We start from the raw sequence: 15987 nt of genomic DNA, 5'->3' as shown, positions 1-15987 counted from the left end.
TTGTAGTTAAAATATTACAGAGCAACTACATATCTACAGATACTCAGTTAGAAAGACCTGTGGAGAAATGGTTATAACTGATATAACTGAAGTTCTGTATGTTACTTACTCCTTTTGTCTTTTAATAGATTTCCCAAACTATGATACTTGTTTTGAAAGTGGCTTCTCTGAAGATTCCTCACATTCCACCTTTCTTTGTGAATTCTTATACAAAGTTTCTTCTAATACTGCTAAGGTTCTTACAGAGAAGAAATTAAAAGAAGGTATTTCACTTTTACTTTATGCATTTGAATAATACAGGAATATATATGGTTTGGATGAATTTGATTCTTTTTAAGTTCTTGCATTACCTTTTAAAAAGATAAAAGGTCTTTGATATGACATATCGTCTTTTGATTTGGTAGACCTCTTTCAGATAAAGAAAATACTGATTGTCTTGTTCTCTTTATGCAGTGGTGACAGTAGAATAAAACTAAACAACTGAAAAATTACTCAGTTAACAACAGTTACTGATAAATAAAAAACACTTAGAAATACTTCTCAGTTTAATTATATTTAGATGGATGCTACTAACTGCCAAAAAGTAGTTTCCATCTAAAATGATAATATTCCAGAAATCATTTAAAAGTATCACTGACTTCTTAGTAAGAGTCCAAATGGCTAACACCTAGGATATTTCTCAAGCTCACAAATTTTAAAAGTATACCAAGTAGAAATGAGTACTTCCAACAACTTTACAACAAATTGAGTTTTGTAGGGTAAAATGTGTGCATGTCACAGTAGATATACATGGTCTTCTGTGTATATCAGTCTTCTGTGATTTCTTTTTTCTTTTTTTTGAGAGATGTTATCAGATAATTTTCTTAGATTTTTTTTTTTCCTTTTTCTCCCCAGTTGTGTTCCTATATTTTTCTTCCATCTAAACAAACAAATTATGTGGATTTTTAAAATCCAGGCTGATTCATGGTTGAGTTTATTACTCCTAAAATCTTGACACGGTATCCTGTGTTGGTATATACGTATTTTTGTATGATTATGTCCATATTCTCATGGTGTATGCTTTTAAGACCTTTAGTGGAGATTAAAGCATGTTAAAGCACATAACTTCTATTTAAATATGCTTTTGAAGAATCTATATGTTAGTGTGGGTCGAAATTCTTGAAAGCATCAGGTGATAAACAGAACTAATCCCTGATCACAGGCATTTCCGAGCAACTTTGCAGTTGTTAACAAAGACACCTGTTGTGGCAGAGGACTGCTGCTAGACAGGACTTGCTGGAGGATTGTTCTGAAACTGCACTGAGCTTATTCAGGAAAGAAAGGAATAACTGTAAAACTCACTACTAAAGTAGTCCAGACCTTGTCTTCTGTGTTGTGGGTATCTATATCTATATTAGTAAAAAAACTATTAAAAAAAAAAAAAAAAACAAACAAAAAAACACAAGGCAATACTACTGGTCTCTTCTAACACAATGGTATGCTAGAAGTGCAGTATAAGTTTGTAAATACCGTATAGATTGAAGATTTAGCTATAAATGCTCACAGAATGTCTTCTGTAGTGCTTTTTGGGGAGATGCAGTGGGAGTGAGCATCGTTAGTAGGATGCCTTAAAAATATTTATGAAGAAACCCCTCAGACAAGAAACAACTGAATTTTGACTGTCTTCCATCATAAGTTTTTAGTGGACAGAAATGAAGCTGCTTTGAAAGCTTGTAGTCAATTGCTTAGCATTGCACTTAGTGCTTGGAGGAACATACAGTAAGTGGAAAGGAACCAGATTTTCGTTCTGCTCAGGTTTTGGCCTCTGAAATTGTGATGGTGTCTTGTAGATAGTAGATGTTCTGTGGTTTGGTTTTTGGGGGGATTTTTTTTGGGGGGTGTTTGTTGGCTTTGTTTTTGCATTAATGTTGAATTACCCATGTGTTTGTCAGGACTGATGTTTTGGGGATGGTGCTTTACAGATACTTAGGAAGATAGGTTTCCCTGACCACTTGCAGTTCAAGAAGACAAATGACAAATGGGACAAGGGAGGAAGGTGTAATAATAACATCCTTTCAACAACAACAAAAACCCTCTGCAATTTTGAATTAGAAGCTGCTCTTGCTTGAGGGCTCTAATATATCTCAGCCATGTGTAAGAAGTATTATGACAAAAGATTTTTTTTGCTATTTAAAATATAAAACATATGATTTTTTTTTCCTTTCTGTATTAATTTTTTGCCCTACATCAAGAACTGTTTCTACCTTTATAAAATCTCATTAACATGAAATAATATGGGATATGCATATCGCAGATTGTTGGGATTAGGTGGCAATATTTTTTTTTTCCTTCTTACTGTCTTTAGAAAATAACTTGATGGGTAGAGTACTAATGTGTGGGAGATACAGTTTCAGTTCCCTCCTCTGCCTGTAAAGATCCAAATAAGAAGGTCACATTACCCCCCAAAATGACCTAGCTGTTTAGTTCTAGAGAAAATAAATAAGCTTTCCTGTTGAAGCAGTTCTGACTTGCTGCGAACTAACTGGGCCAGAGAGGGAGCCACCATTCTCTCACTGGGGATTATAGCACTTGTCTAAATTTTGGGCCCGGTCCCAAAGCACATTGGGCTTTTGATCTACTGATTTTTTTTTTTTTTTTAATGCTGTTTGTGGAAAGGGCTGCAAGCCAGAATCCTGTTAAGCTGTCTAACCATTAAACTACCGTTAAGTTCTTCCTCAGTGCTACGAATCTCTGAGGCAGTTGTCAGCCTTGCCTTTAGTGCCAAAGGCTGAAAATTAAGCGCTGTGTTTGTTGTCACAGAAAACTGTTATCCCTTTGTGGGCTGAGCCCTAATGGTAAAAGGATACTCAAGAAATCATTCAGTGCTGTGAATTGAACCCAGGTTTTATAACAACCAGGTGGAACACCTGGCAATATGGTCTAGTTTTTCATTATGTTTCCGATAATGCAGGAGAGAGAGTAAGCCAGCTTCGTGTGTACTTCTCATTATAGCAGCATCAGTGGTTTCAGCAGGCGTGCGTAACTTTTGAGGAAAGTTGATGTTAATTAATAGCTGTTGATGATCAGCAGGAAGAGAGCTCAAACATTGGTGCTATTTTGATGTAGTGGATCCAAAAGTAAAGGTTAGAGGTTTAGTGGCTCAGGTTGATTTTTTTTTTTTGCTTCTGTTTTTCGTGTAAAAGGTTTTACGGATCCCTGTTAAAAGCCTTGAGGTTCCAAAATCGTCCTTGGGTGTTGTAACAGTTTAATGAATATTGAAGCAGTGAGCTATTTTGTAGAATAGGCTTTGCGGGATGGGAGGGGGGAAAGCTGGGGGACAAAAAAACGTAAACAATCAAAACCTCTGTAAAACTATACATTTTCAAATGCTTTATCTTTTGTTTGTTTTAATATTTAAAATGTGTATTTAGACAGAATATAGATAGAACTAGATAGCAAATAGCATGATGCAAATAAATACTAATGAAATAGTACTGAGATATTTATAAAACGTGTATAAATCATATAGCAAACAACAGAAAAACTAATTGGATGAAATATCAGATAACATACTAAGTATTGGCTAACTACAACCGCAGTTTGGTTTTTTTGTTTGATTTTTAAAATGTTTTTTTTCCAGAGCTATTTTACCAAATTCTCACAAATACTTTACCAGAATCTTTGCAGCTGTATAGGAATTTTAAGACTGTAGAAATAAACAGAGTATTTTCTCTTAGGACCTGCTTCTCTGCAGTGGTGGGAATAGATGCACCTCAAATTATATTCTAAGAACTAGATGTAAACTAGAATGAATGCATGAATATTTTGAGTAGCAGATAGTCATTAATATGCTATGTCATGTGCTGTATTCATATTTTAGGTACATAAGAGGGAGTAGACATTTGGTCTTAATTAAATATGCCAAATAATACTTTTAAGTTGCTCTGCAGATTTTTTCCACTCCACCTTGGTTGGTTTGGGGGGGGGGGGGGGGGGTGGGTGGTGGTTTTTTGTTTGGGTTTTTTTTTTTTTGTTTTGTGTTTTGGGGTTTTTTTTTTGTTTTTGTTTTTTTTTTTTTTTTTTAAAACTGCAGATGGCAATTACTGGATACTCCAATATATCTAATTCAAAGTTATTTGAAGGTAGAATTCTTAACTAGGTAATTTAACCATGCTCAGCAACTGTAAATTGTTACATGTTGAAAGCACCCTACAAATGCTAGCATTCCGTAAACGACAGTGTTGCTAAATGAATTTACCCTTGCCAGCTATATATGTGAATAGCAACAAGAGAGATCTCCAATTCATTATAATGTGAACATGCCATCCTGAAATGGCTATAGCTACCACCTGTCTACGATGCATCCATTTATCTCCCCCAGTATACAGGAATAAATTCTGTACAATTTCATTACTATCTGACACTTGGGCCTGCAGTAGGAGAGAATTGAGCTCAACCACTGATGTACCTAGAAAGGGTTGTTCTGTTAGTTTTTCTGTTCTTCAGTTTGTCATCCTGGTAGCATATTTTTTAAAAAAAAAATTAATCATGTTAAATAACACAACTTCTGATAGTGTTTTCCTTGTGTTTTCTAGTAGTGTGCAATGGATACAAGTTCTGGCATGTCTAATATTATTTTTTCTAGACTATTTGAAAGGCTTAAATTGTTTTCCTTGATCTTGTGACAGTGAGTGGACACCCAAGCATTACCAAACAATGGAAGACAGATTGACTTGGTTTTGGCCTCTAGCTGCAGTAGCATGAAAGAAAGAGTAGCCCTTTTTTGCTACTGCATACCATGCTTCACTCACTCATTTTGCTATCAACTCTTGTCAGAATATATTGTTCTTGTGCTTTTAGTGTTTCTAACTTTGTAGCATGATTTCTTTTTGCTTCTTTAACTCTCTTCTGCTAAACATGGTAAGATGGTATTGTGCACTAGCTTTTCCTCCATCAAGTTCCAGAGCAAGTGAAGTAAGAGCCCTATGCAATGGTAAAGTTAACTTACGAAGCCATTTAATATACTCGTGCAGTAAAAATAAGTGTTCTATTCTTAAATTACCATGTGCTAGAGTTTGTGTAGGTTAAGTAGTATCAGGACGGACGTTGAATTCCTGGCCCACTGAAGTCAATGAGACTGAGGTTGCATCATAATTGTATTACTGTTACAACAGAGCTATGCATCCTGTGAGGCAACTTCTATAGGAAGAGGTAATTTTTATTATTATGTCAACTGACTGTTCTCTTACTTCTTTAATCACAGATTGCAACAAAAGATGGTGCACTTTGGAAAGTGGCTTTCTGAGCTACTATGAAAATGATAAAACTACCACTCCTAATGGTATGATTGATGTCAATGAAGTTATCTGTCTTGTACTGCACAAGTCAGGCTCCTTTTTAAATAGAGGGTAGGTTCCTGTATTAATATTTCAATAAACAAACTCAGGTATTTCAAAGATTTTATTCTGGGTTTTCAGAATTGTTCATTTGTTCCTGAATTTTGAACATGCAATTTAGAAAAAAAGCTGAGTTGTTTTATGTTGACTTCAAGAAATAAGTGCAAAATGGTATTTGGGGATTTTTTAATTATTTTTTTTTTCACAGTGATATAATGAAAACGTTAGGGTAATTTAAAAGGGCAGCATAAATTAGATACATCTGTTTCTTATTAGAACTGTAATGCATATTCTCAGTGCTTAAAAGGTTACATGATGATAAATTGAACACTTAATACTCATTTTTCTTTCTGGGATTGACCTCTGCCTCAAGCCAAAACGCTTGCTTTGTTTCTTACTGATCATAATGCAGCAGATTAGAGTTTGCCACAATGCTTTTGATTTTGGTCACAGATCTATTGGTCTTTGAAACCCATTCTTTGTTCTGCAGCTGAGGACGACTGTAACTGTTGAACATTGTGTTAGTTTGAAGATAACTTTTTTGTGGTCTTGTTTTTCTTTCATAACTCTCTCACATCCCATTTGTGCACTAAAAACATCACGTGGAGATTCACCTAAATCTGAGTTGCATCCCAGTGATACTTGATTTCTTTAGGGCAACATTTTTGTTTATACTTTGGATCTGTCTAACAAACTCCATAACACTTCCTTTCAAATTTCTTTACGTGTGTTTGTATGTAAAATAACAAGATCTTTCTACAGTATAATACTGTAATGCTTGTAATTACAAAGTAAATATGTCTGCAAAGAAAACAGAGTCTATTCAGTAAGCTTCTGGAAAAGATAATGGGAAGAAAGGACTTTAGCTACTATAGAGATAAAGGGCGTTCAGAAGGGAGATACCCTGAAACATGGCGATGCCTCAATATGCTGTAAAATACAGTGGAGATGGCCTTCACTGCTCTGCAGTAGCATAGCTTTGTGTTATCCAGAAAAAAGAAAAATACCACTTTCTTCTTCTGTCATTGAATCTAACCTATTGCTTGCTACAGCTCCAAATGGTTCCACTTCAGGCTAATACCTAAATTAAAAACATGTTGGCTGAATATTTCACTTTCAGGGAATGACTAACCTCCTGCTGTACTTTACCTGTAATTGGGTAGTTTTATGAGAAACTTCCCTAAATTTGATATTTCGTGTAGTGAAATAAGCAGTCCGTAAAATGTCTACTCTATTAGTCAGAATTAAGTATTTACATATAATTTTCAAAGTGGTTATTGAAAATGAGAGAACTGACTCATATTCAGTTCTCCAGATGTAGACAAATCTCAGTCTTCAGCACTGAAAGGAAAAAGCATACTCCATCTGTTTGGATTCCAGGGAGAGGTCACAAACGAAATCATACTATAAATTGGTGAACCATAATTTATAAGTTAAAGATTGACCCTAAGTCCAACAAGACATTTATTTCTCGAATTCCACCCCAATTTCAGCTGGTTCGCTTTTTCTTCTTTTACTATCCTTATTATTTGTCAGTTAAAAATGGGAAAACAGGATCTATCTGTTTAAATAATGATATACTTTTTAAAAAGATATACTTTTTAAAAAGAAAAAACCCAAGAAACATCCCCCCAAAACCTTTAAGAACTTCTTGAGCTACAGCAAATTCAAAGCATAGTCATAAATACGACAGAACCAAACTCTTCTTGGTGGTGGCAGGCATTACAACAAGTGGCAGTGACCACGCATTTCACCCTAGGAGGTTCAGGCTGGATGATAGGAAAAGCCTCTTCATTAGAAGGTGGTGGGGAACAGGAAGAGGTTGCTGAGAGAAATAGTAGTCTCCATCCTTGAAGGTTTTCAAGGCTTTTTATTGCTGTTCTATGGTTAGTGATAGTCCCGCTTTGAGCAGATTAGACCAAGTGACATCTAAAAGTCCCTTTGAACCAACATTTCTATGATTCTGTGGTAGCTTACAACTTCCCATTCAATAAGTTGGTCTGCTTATATTAAACCTTAACAAAATGTTTTGAATGCATCATAAAAATATACTTGCTGAAATCACATGAACTTGCAAAAGCAAAAAATTCCCGTGAATTTTAATGACTATATGTAAACATTTTCATTAATTTCAGAATTACTGAAAAAACTATTATACAGTAGCCTCTAAACACGTATTATTGACCTGAAAAGCACTTTGATCGTGTTGTGTTATAAAACACTCTGTTATTAGCTGGGTTGTACTTTTAAGATTGGAGGAGAAATGCAGATGGATTCCATTCCATAGGTATGAAATAATGAAAAAAGAGAGAGAGAAATGGAACTCGTGTGTGTCTACTGTTATGAAGACTAAATACAGCTGCCTTTTTCCTCTTGCTTGCTTTAGGGACATCTTTACCTTTGAAATCTACTTAATGTCAGAACGTGTTTTTCTATTTGGAGCTGAAACTGCATATTCACAAAGAAAATGGACTTGGGCAATAGCTAAGGTAATACTGATAATTATCTTTTCCAGTTAGGCCAGGAGCCTTTGCACAAAGAATAAAGTGTCATTGTTAGCTTAAAATCCTCTGAGAAGCCATTCTTGATGAATACTGATCTACCGTGTGTGTAAAGGTTTCTTGGGCAGCAGGAAGAAATAACTTCTGTGATTTAATGTTTGAAACAAGATAATAAAATAAAATGGAAAAGGAATTGAAGCAACATTTTAATGCCGACCTTAAGAATATATTAAAGGTGCTCTAGTATAAAGACATACACTATATGAATTTATTTCAGCCAAGTTGTTTATGGTTGCAATTCTATTCCTTTATTTGCTGAAACAGAATTCATAAAGCAGTACTGTATTTTATACAGTACCAAATGCTAATAGTCCCATTACTAATTAAATCAATTGTAGTTTAAAAAGCAAAAATGGTTGAATTGTAGAGTATGAATGGAAAAAATGTTATACTTGATTTTATAATTTAAATTTAGTGTATATATGGGTTTATGAATGATAAATCTGAAAGTTTTTTTTTTTTTTTTTTTTAACTGTGGCTTTCATCCTTGAATCTTATAGATTTGCAATATCTTGATTTGTTTGTTTTTTAGGGGAAGAGGGTTTTTTTTCATCATCTGACTCACCCCATTTTCTTTGGTAGCATTTTGTTCCTCCTGTGGCTGAATGCTTATTAGAGAGAGACTGTGACCTGATTGGCCAGCTGTACTACAAAGATTGCCATAACCTGGATCAGTGGAGAAAAGGCTGGTTTGCTATAGAGAAGTCGAGCCTTTATTTTTGTCTTGAAATGGAGAATGCTGAAGAAGACTCCATATATCTAAGGAGGTTGCAAGAACTAAGTAAGAATTTTGCTTAACATCTAGAATTGAGGAAATACTCTATGTAATTAATTGACTGTTAAGGACATTTCTGTTACATTTTAAAGTCATAAACATTAGGGAGCTTAATAACCATTACTTTGCATGAGCCAGATGCTCTTCCAATTCTCATCTATATATGGAGTTGGTAAAGTTCTGTCTTGGATTTTTTTCCCTACTTAGTGGCACACGGTAGAGAGATTTTTCACAGCTTCATAATGAATGAAGACAATTTTTGTTCCAGTAGCAGCACTGTCTTTCTTACAAGAGTATAGAATTGAATAATAATATATAACCTTTTGGGATTATTGTCTCATATTTTTGACAGGGCAGAAATACTCACTGCAGAACGTATTCTTGAGGTGATTGACAGACCTACTTTTAAAATACTGAAATGTACTAGAAAAATTATAATTCTCTTGGAAAACTATTTCACAGACTAATAGACTTTTCTTTTTTTCTGATACTAAAAATATTCTTTGCTCAATATCATGACGTGGAAAGATAAGAATATTTATACAAATGGTCTTCTATGACCAATTTTATATCATTGTCTGTAATTATGCTCTGAATCCTCTTTAAGCATATCTGCCCTACTTGGTTTTATATTGAACAAGGCACTATCTTCTGTAGGAAAGTAAAAATAATATTAGATTTTATGTTAAAGTAACATAGAGAAGATAGTTTATGTCTTTATTGATGATCCTTTTTGTAAATGCTGTCAGATTGCAGACTGTTTTGCAGGAACTTGCCTAAATGCCATTGGGCTTTCTACTGTTTATTTACTGCCACCTTACATTTGCTGTGAATAACACTATGAAGGTGCTTTTTAATCAGGAATATTTTTATGCCTCTAGCTATCTTTTAAGTTGTAAATACTTTTTGATCTTGATTCAAAATTAAAAGGTTAGGCAGTAAGAGAACTGTTCTGATATTAATTTTTATAATGCAACTGTAATTGCTCCTACCCTAATCATATAAGCATCCAAAAACTGTGTGTATCTCAAGTATAGAAATGAAACACACTTGTAGCTTTTGGTTGAAAATAGTTTTTGCTTGGGTTTTGATTTTTAAATATTAGTTGTATAACAGAGCTGTATTTCTTGGAAATATTATATATCCATGTTCCTATCTTTTCTTTGATTTCTGGTTTCCCCTAAATAAATCTGTTCCACTATTAAGACTGAATTGTATAACTGAAACTTGCTGAGTAATCAATTATGAGTGGAAGTATGGTCATTTACCTTCTTGATATTTGACTCAGTAAATGCAAATGAGGCCAGGATTATGTGTGATACAAAAAAAATCATATAATATGCATCAGAATAGGTTTATTGAGCTTCATTGATATTCAGGGCTTTACTGTCTCTGGGAATTAGTTGAGATAAGATGTGGACTATATATAAGACCTAAACTTTGAAAGAATTAACTTTTCAGAATTTTAAATCAGTAAACAGGTTACATTTAATTTACTGTTCGTAGTATAGTGCACAATATAGTTTTATAAGCACTGTTACTGGGAACTCTCCAGATGTATTTTCTGTATTATGTAAAATGTAGGTGTTTTGCAGGGTGCTTTTTTTAGCAGGAATAGCATAATGCAACATAACGAAGGGTGGCAGTGATCTTCACAGTATAACATAACGTTATGTTATTGTAAATATCTGCAGCCATTAGGGTACAAATAGATTAATGGATTAAAAAATCCATCTTACTTCTGAATCTTTGTCTTCTAAAACTTGTATTTACAAGTTTAATTTTAATATAATAAAGCACTGTAGCATGTTTTCACACTTAAAGTACGTGTTTAACCTTTCTTTATAATTTTCTGTATTATTTTTTCTTGTAAATGTGAGTGTATTCTGGTGTTTTGTGGAGTACTGTTTCTATTGTCAGCAGCATTCTTTATTTGTAATGTTTAAGAATTCCATGTTCCTTTAGTCACTGAAGAACATTTTGAAAAAACATATCTATATGTGTATGCATGTGTTTGTCTATACATATGTGTCTGTGTAGATCATATGAATGTGTATGTGTTTTGTTTTCAGCAATCAGTACTGTGATGCAAAATGGAGAGAAAATAGATGTCCTGCTGCTCGTTGAAAAAGGAAGGTAAGGTTCCCATCTGAATAAAGCTTTGATCTGCTTTTATATTGATGTCTTAGAATTCTTGCTGATCAGTCATGGAGCTTTTTCACTTGTGGATACTAGAGAGAGTAAATTTGCAGACTTTTTAAAGGAGGGAAAGTCTTTGTGTATTAATTACATTTTATGTCTGTGTCAGGAAATGCTAACAAGTACTGCTTAATTAAAAGCAGTTTTCCCACTGAGAAAATTATTCCCAGTCAGATTAGTCTGCCAATAATGGTTTCTTCAAAAGGACCTAACTTCTTTTACCCTGTAAAGAAAGAGTACCTCTTTGGAGCATTTACCACTCCTCAATTTTTTTATCACTCTTATGTCCCAGAATTCTGTGTAGGTCAGGATTGAGAAGGTACATATGAGTCCCCTGGTTAGTCTTATTGTAATGTCTGATCTCAGTTAACAACATACTAGCTAGAAAAAAACATACTTGTGAAGCAAACATATCTGCTTCCAAGTAGGTAATATTCTGATGAGATGACTCTGTCAAATATAGTGATATGGGAGGTTGAAACCTGAAGTGAGGTAGGATATTTCTGCCTCATATAGGGGTACAAATTTAAAGATGAAAATAATTCTTATTTTGTAATAGTTTGGGTTTTTTTTTATTTCGGGGATAGATTATTGGGCAAACGTCTGTGTATGAAGTGGTGCAGTGTTTACACAGTCTTCTGAACAACCAGTAATAGGTTAATAAAGGACGATTGTTTTTCTCTGTTGGGGAAACAAAAAAACCCCACAGATACCTTTGACATCTATTCAGAGTTGGAGAAACTTGGAGAAACTCATTGTAACTTGTGTGTTCTGAATTTTAACTCTTCCTAAGATAACTGTTCTGGAATTCAGTAAAGTGATGCAAATCAGAAACAAACACTTTATCCTGTTGGTTTTTTTTTAAAGAAGAATATTGAATGATTCAGCATTAAGTAAGCTGCATAGACCAACAGGGAACCAGAGGTATCCTATTCAAGGTGCAGTCCAGTAGATGAATCAAACTGTGCAGCTAATTTCATAGATACCAGTGTTGAGCAAAACTTCTAGCTCCAAGTCAGCTTTTATTATTTCTTTCATTATAATATTTCTGTCAAGTGAGGGTAAGTTTTCCCTGAACTGCTTTAATAGTTTAATGGAAATTCTGAATTATTTGAAAATAATTTCAACAGGGGCACTGGCTGATTTATGGTGGCCATGAATATATTTAATTTTTCTTCACTGAAGTCTGTCATAAAGAATTTAAATGCATAGTGTTCACATTATCTTAACCATTAAAAGCCATATGGGTGTATAAGCTTTGGCATAGTGATTCTTGCTTAGGCTATTACTCCAGAAGTATCCAGGTGTTCAGCCAGTTGCATGATACTGCATCTTGCAGTGATAAGAAGTTTAATGTGTGAATGGGGAAAATGATTAAGTATAAAATCACCTTTATCTTTAGACTCAATTATTGTAAATGGAAACAAAACCAGCAATCCTCCTTCTGCCCCTCCAAACCCTAGATAAATTAATTAATACCCTTGAGAAGTCATCAGCAGTAACTAAATGAGATACCATACTTTCTAGGTTTTCCTATTTTGTGTGTTATTTTATAGCAGTGCTTGTCTAATGCCAACTTTGGCACAGATTGATCACTTGGAAGGGACCCTATATACTGATCTATTGGCAGCTTTCATGTTAATTTGTTAGTCACTTAAACACAGGTTAAATGATAAAATCTGAAAAAAACAGTATTGCAAGAATGAAACAAAACAAGGAAGATTTTTCCAGAATTAAGTTGGGAAAAAACCAAAACAAACAATGCCCCCCTTTTCTGCATAAAGAAATAAACGTGGTTGATGTCTTACAGCATCTTGCTAAATTTCATTAGAAGAAACAATGAAAATACCTTGAGTATTTTCCTACTGAAACTCATACTGTTCTTCTGTTGTTTTTGTTACTGACTTCAAACTAGCTTCCCTTTACTTACAAATACAGGGTTTTTTTCAAGTCTCAGTCATTGGGTTGATTAATTAGGGAAAATCATACATTACATGTATCATATACCTTTTTCTTTGACACTTTTTCATATGGCTACTCTAGGTGAAAATTTCTTAAGTTTTTACAAATGGAATTCTCACTTAAGAGTGATTGCATATGTAAGTAAACAGTTTCAGAACTATAAAAACTTCAACTCTGCTGAAATAATTATAATGTAACAAATCTATGAATTCTGGACTTTTAAAAAATACTTAGTGAATTTATGTGTATGTTAAATTCTTGGGGTACATAAATTTAACATTCATCTGATCCATAACTACTGAGAGGAAGAGTTTCATTGATTTTTGGGATGCAAGGTGCATAACACTTTCCAGCCTGTATAAAATACAAGAATTCAGAGAGAATACTACCAAAAGGCATGTGAGATTTTTCTGAAGTGTTTTAGGTATGAATACAATCCAGTCCCCCCCCTTTTCCCCCCCTCTTCCTCTACCCTGTTTTTACTTAGCACCTTGCTGTTCGTTTATTCTCTATCTGACATGTTCAGCGAATGAAGACTACCAGCTCAGAAATACGAAGTGGTAATCATATTATACATTGCAAAGTAATAGCATATTATGAGAGGCTGAACCAGGCTAAAACATTTTCAAAGCAACAAGACTGTTTCTCTTTTGAAGATTGTTGCTGTTTTTGAAGCTCAGTGTACTTCCTAAATTTTCACAATAATCCTAGACTTTTTATAATTCTAGATTATTTTTTTCAGATCTCAAAGATGTTTTGTGTTTGTCTTTGGGTATCTTTGCTAAAGTAAATTAGAGAGGAACACACTTCCTTTTATAGCACCTATTGAAATTTTATTGCACTCTGATCTCTGTTGGAACATATTGCCCCAACTATCTCCAACCCAGCTGGAAATCCTGACTTTCACAACACTTTCTTTATGCCATAATCGGGTGGTCATTCACCTTCTCTTATGTTCCGCTTTCATAGTTAAGATGCTTCTTGACTTCTTGCTAGAAGTGGCAAATCATTTTCCAAATTTCTGTGTCTGACAGTTCCCTCTGTCACACAGAGATGTCCTCTGGTTTGCTCCATATTCAGTTTGTGGTTTTTTTCCCCTTTATTTCTGCTATTTGTAAAATTAATGAAGTGACTGGTGATACTCGATCTCTTGTTGCCATCCAGATAGAAGTTGCATAGTAGATAGGTGAAGAAGCTACTCCTATGTAGCTCAGAAGAGGTCAACAGAGAAATCTGTACATTGAAGAGAGGAAAGGTTTCTGAAAACAGCCGTATACAGTAATTTTAAAATACATCTTCTATATATAATGTAATGTAAAATCTCTAATGCCATACTTTAAGGAAAAAGAGTTGTGCAGACAATTCAGTTTCAAATGTTTCTTTTTTTCTGTAATCATTTAAGCGCTCTCTTAGGTGTCAGTGAATGTTTTCAGACCATTAATGTATTCCAGATGGTGCTTTTTTTTTTTTCCCCTCTGTTACACTTCTTTTGTAGTTGGCTCTTTCTTATTATAGATAGTAAACCTTCCCTTCATACTGGCACAATTTCTTTATGCTGATGGTTCATTAATCACAATGCTTTCTTCTTAACCCTTTGATGATAGTAGTAAGAGTTCTTGTAAAATGCAGTTATGAGCACAAAATTCTAGAATCCAGAAATAATCTAAGACTCAGATGAGTGAAAGGACTTGTGCTTCCAGTATGAAGTGCTGGATGTAAGACCCTTAATATCCTTTGAAGAAGTATTGCTGACCTTTGTTATATATCTGTAATTATTAGTGGAATTTCCATGGTTTATTTGCAGTTTGATTATTCCAACACAATTTCATAGCAATGCATAGCTTCTTAGTACCTCTGTTTTCAGACACATAGATTATTAGAATCACTTGAAAGTCGCTGGAGGGCACTGAGTTGTGCTGATGTCTGTTTCTCACCCTTCCTCCCCACAAACCTTACCCAGAATCACTTAGTATCACTGCTTTCCCAATGCAGATTTGTGCAACAAAGCATACAGACATAGCTAAAGCTAGTGGACTTTGCAAGATGGGGTAAAGGTAAGCGTTTGCACCATTGTGGATGAAGTGTGCTCACGTATGCTGTTTGTCTGACTATTGGTGCAGAAGGATGTGATGGTAGTCCATGATAGAGTTGAAAAGCTTAACAGTAACTTCCTTCATGTTGAGACTAAGTGATCTTGGACTGCTACAGTAATTTGTGCCAATTCAGTTGCCTCAATTCACTAAGGCAGAAATCTACACTGGCGGGCCTTCTTGTTTGTTTGAGTACTTAATTTATTAATTTTTTGGGTGTGGACTGTATGTGCTTCACACTTAGCAGAGCAAAAACTGTGCCAGTATTCACCATATAGTCACTATTGCTATTTGTTATGAAGTGTGTGCTATTTATCAATTTTTTTGAACTGGAAGAAGTAGCACATGTATAAACATACTGTAGAAGGCGCCGAATTTATATTGTAGGAATGCATTTCAGTTCAGAGTCTGCAAAGTAGTCAGTCTGTATGATAGCTAAATCTTTGTAAACATTACAGTAAAAATTCTTTCAAACATGAGTACTTCTATAAGCTTAGAAATATTCTTGACATTAAGTTGCTCAGTTTTGTGGTACGTGGGACATCAGTACACTTTGCCTGTGTTTATATGCTTAGTCTTAAGCCTTGCATTTAATAGAACTTTATATTTTGGTAATTTGTTCAGTGAGAAATACATGTATTTGTTATTACTTGTTACTACTGTCTCTTGAAAACTGTGTGGAAGAGATGATGACATTGGCATGAAAAGCAGAAGCTAGATCTGCAGAGCTGTCTTACCTCATGAAATTCTGTAGCACTTCTGCTGTGCTTTGAGGACAGTTCTGCTTAATGCCACCTTCCAGGTTCATGGTGATCAACAAATGGTTTCCAAGTAGGAAAAAAACCTTTAAGTTTGGCTGAAAGTGTTAAAATTCAAAGGAATGCTTAAACTTCTTATTTGTACATTGTTGTATGTTTTAGTGATTTAAATGTATCCTAGGTGTGCTCGCTCTCTGCCAAAAATACTGTGGTTTGAGATGAGCTTTCTAAGCCACTTCCACAGTAAATGGACTGAATTCTGAATTG

The 15987-nt window shown here is 34.4% G+C and overlaps 1 protein-coding gene across 5 annotated transcripts in view; it reads left to right on the top strand.

Annotated features, from left to right (window-relative positions):
• Positions 1–15987, top strand: part of ARAP2 (ArfGAP with RhoGAP domain, ankyrin repeat and PH domain 2) — a 136651-nt gene that overhangs the window by 66871 nt on the left and 53793 nt on the right. For all 5 annotated transcript variants that reach the window (XM_041125443.1, XM_041125438.1, XM_030024793.2 and 2 more), the window contains 5 exons: positions 129–263; positions 5243–5387; positions 7762–7864; positions 8519–8717; positions 10784–10847. In XM_041125443.1, the coding sequence (XP_040981377.1) occupies positions 129–263; positions 5243–5387; positions 7762–7864; positions 8519–8717; positions 10784–10847 (646 nt within the window). The remainder of the gene's footprint in view (positions 1–128; positions 264–5242; positions 5388–7761; positions 7865–8518; positions 8718–10783; positions 10848–15987) is intronic.

Source organism: Aquila chrysaetos, chromosome 1 (assembly GCF_900496995.4).
Source record: "Aquila chrysaetos chrysaetos chromosome 1, bAquChr1.4, whole genome shotgun sequence".
NCBI lineage: Eukaryota > Metazoa > Chordata > Aves > Accipitriformes > Accipitridae > Aquila > Aquila chrysaetos.
This window is presented reverse-complemented; position numbering and strand designations above follow the sequence as displayed.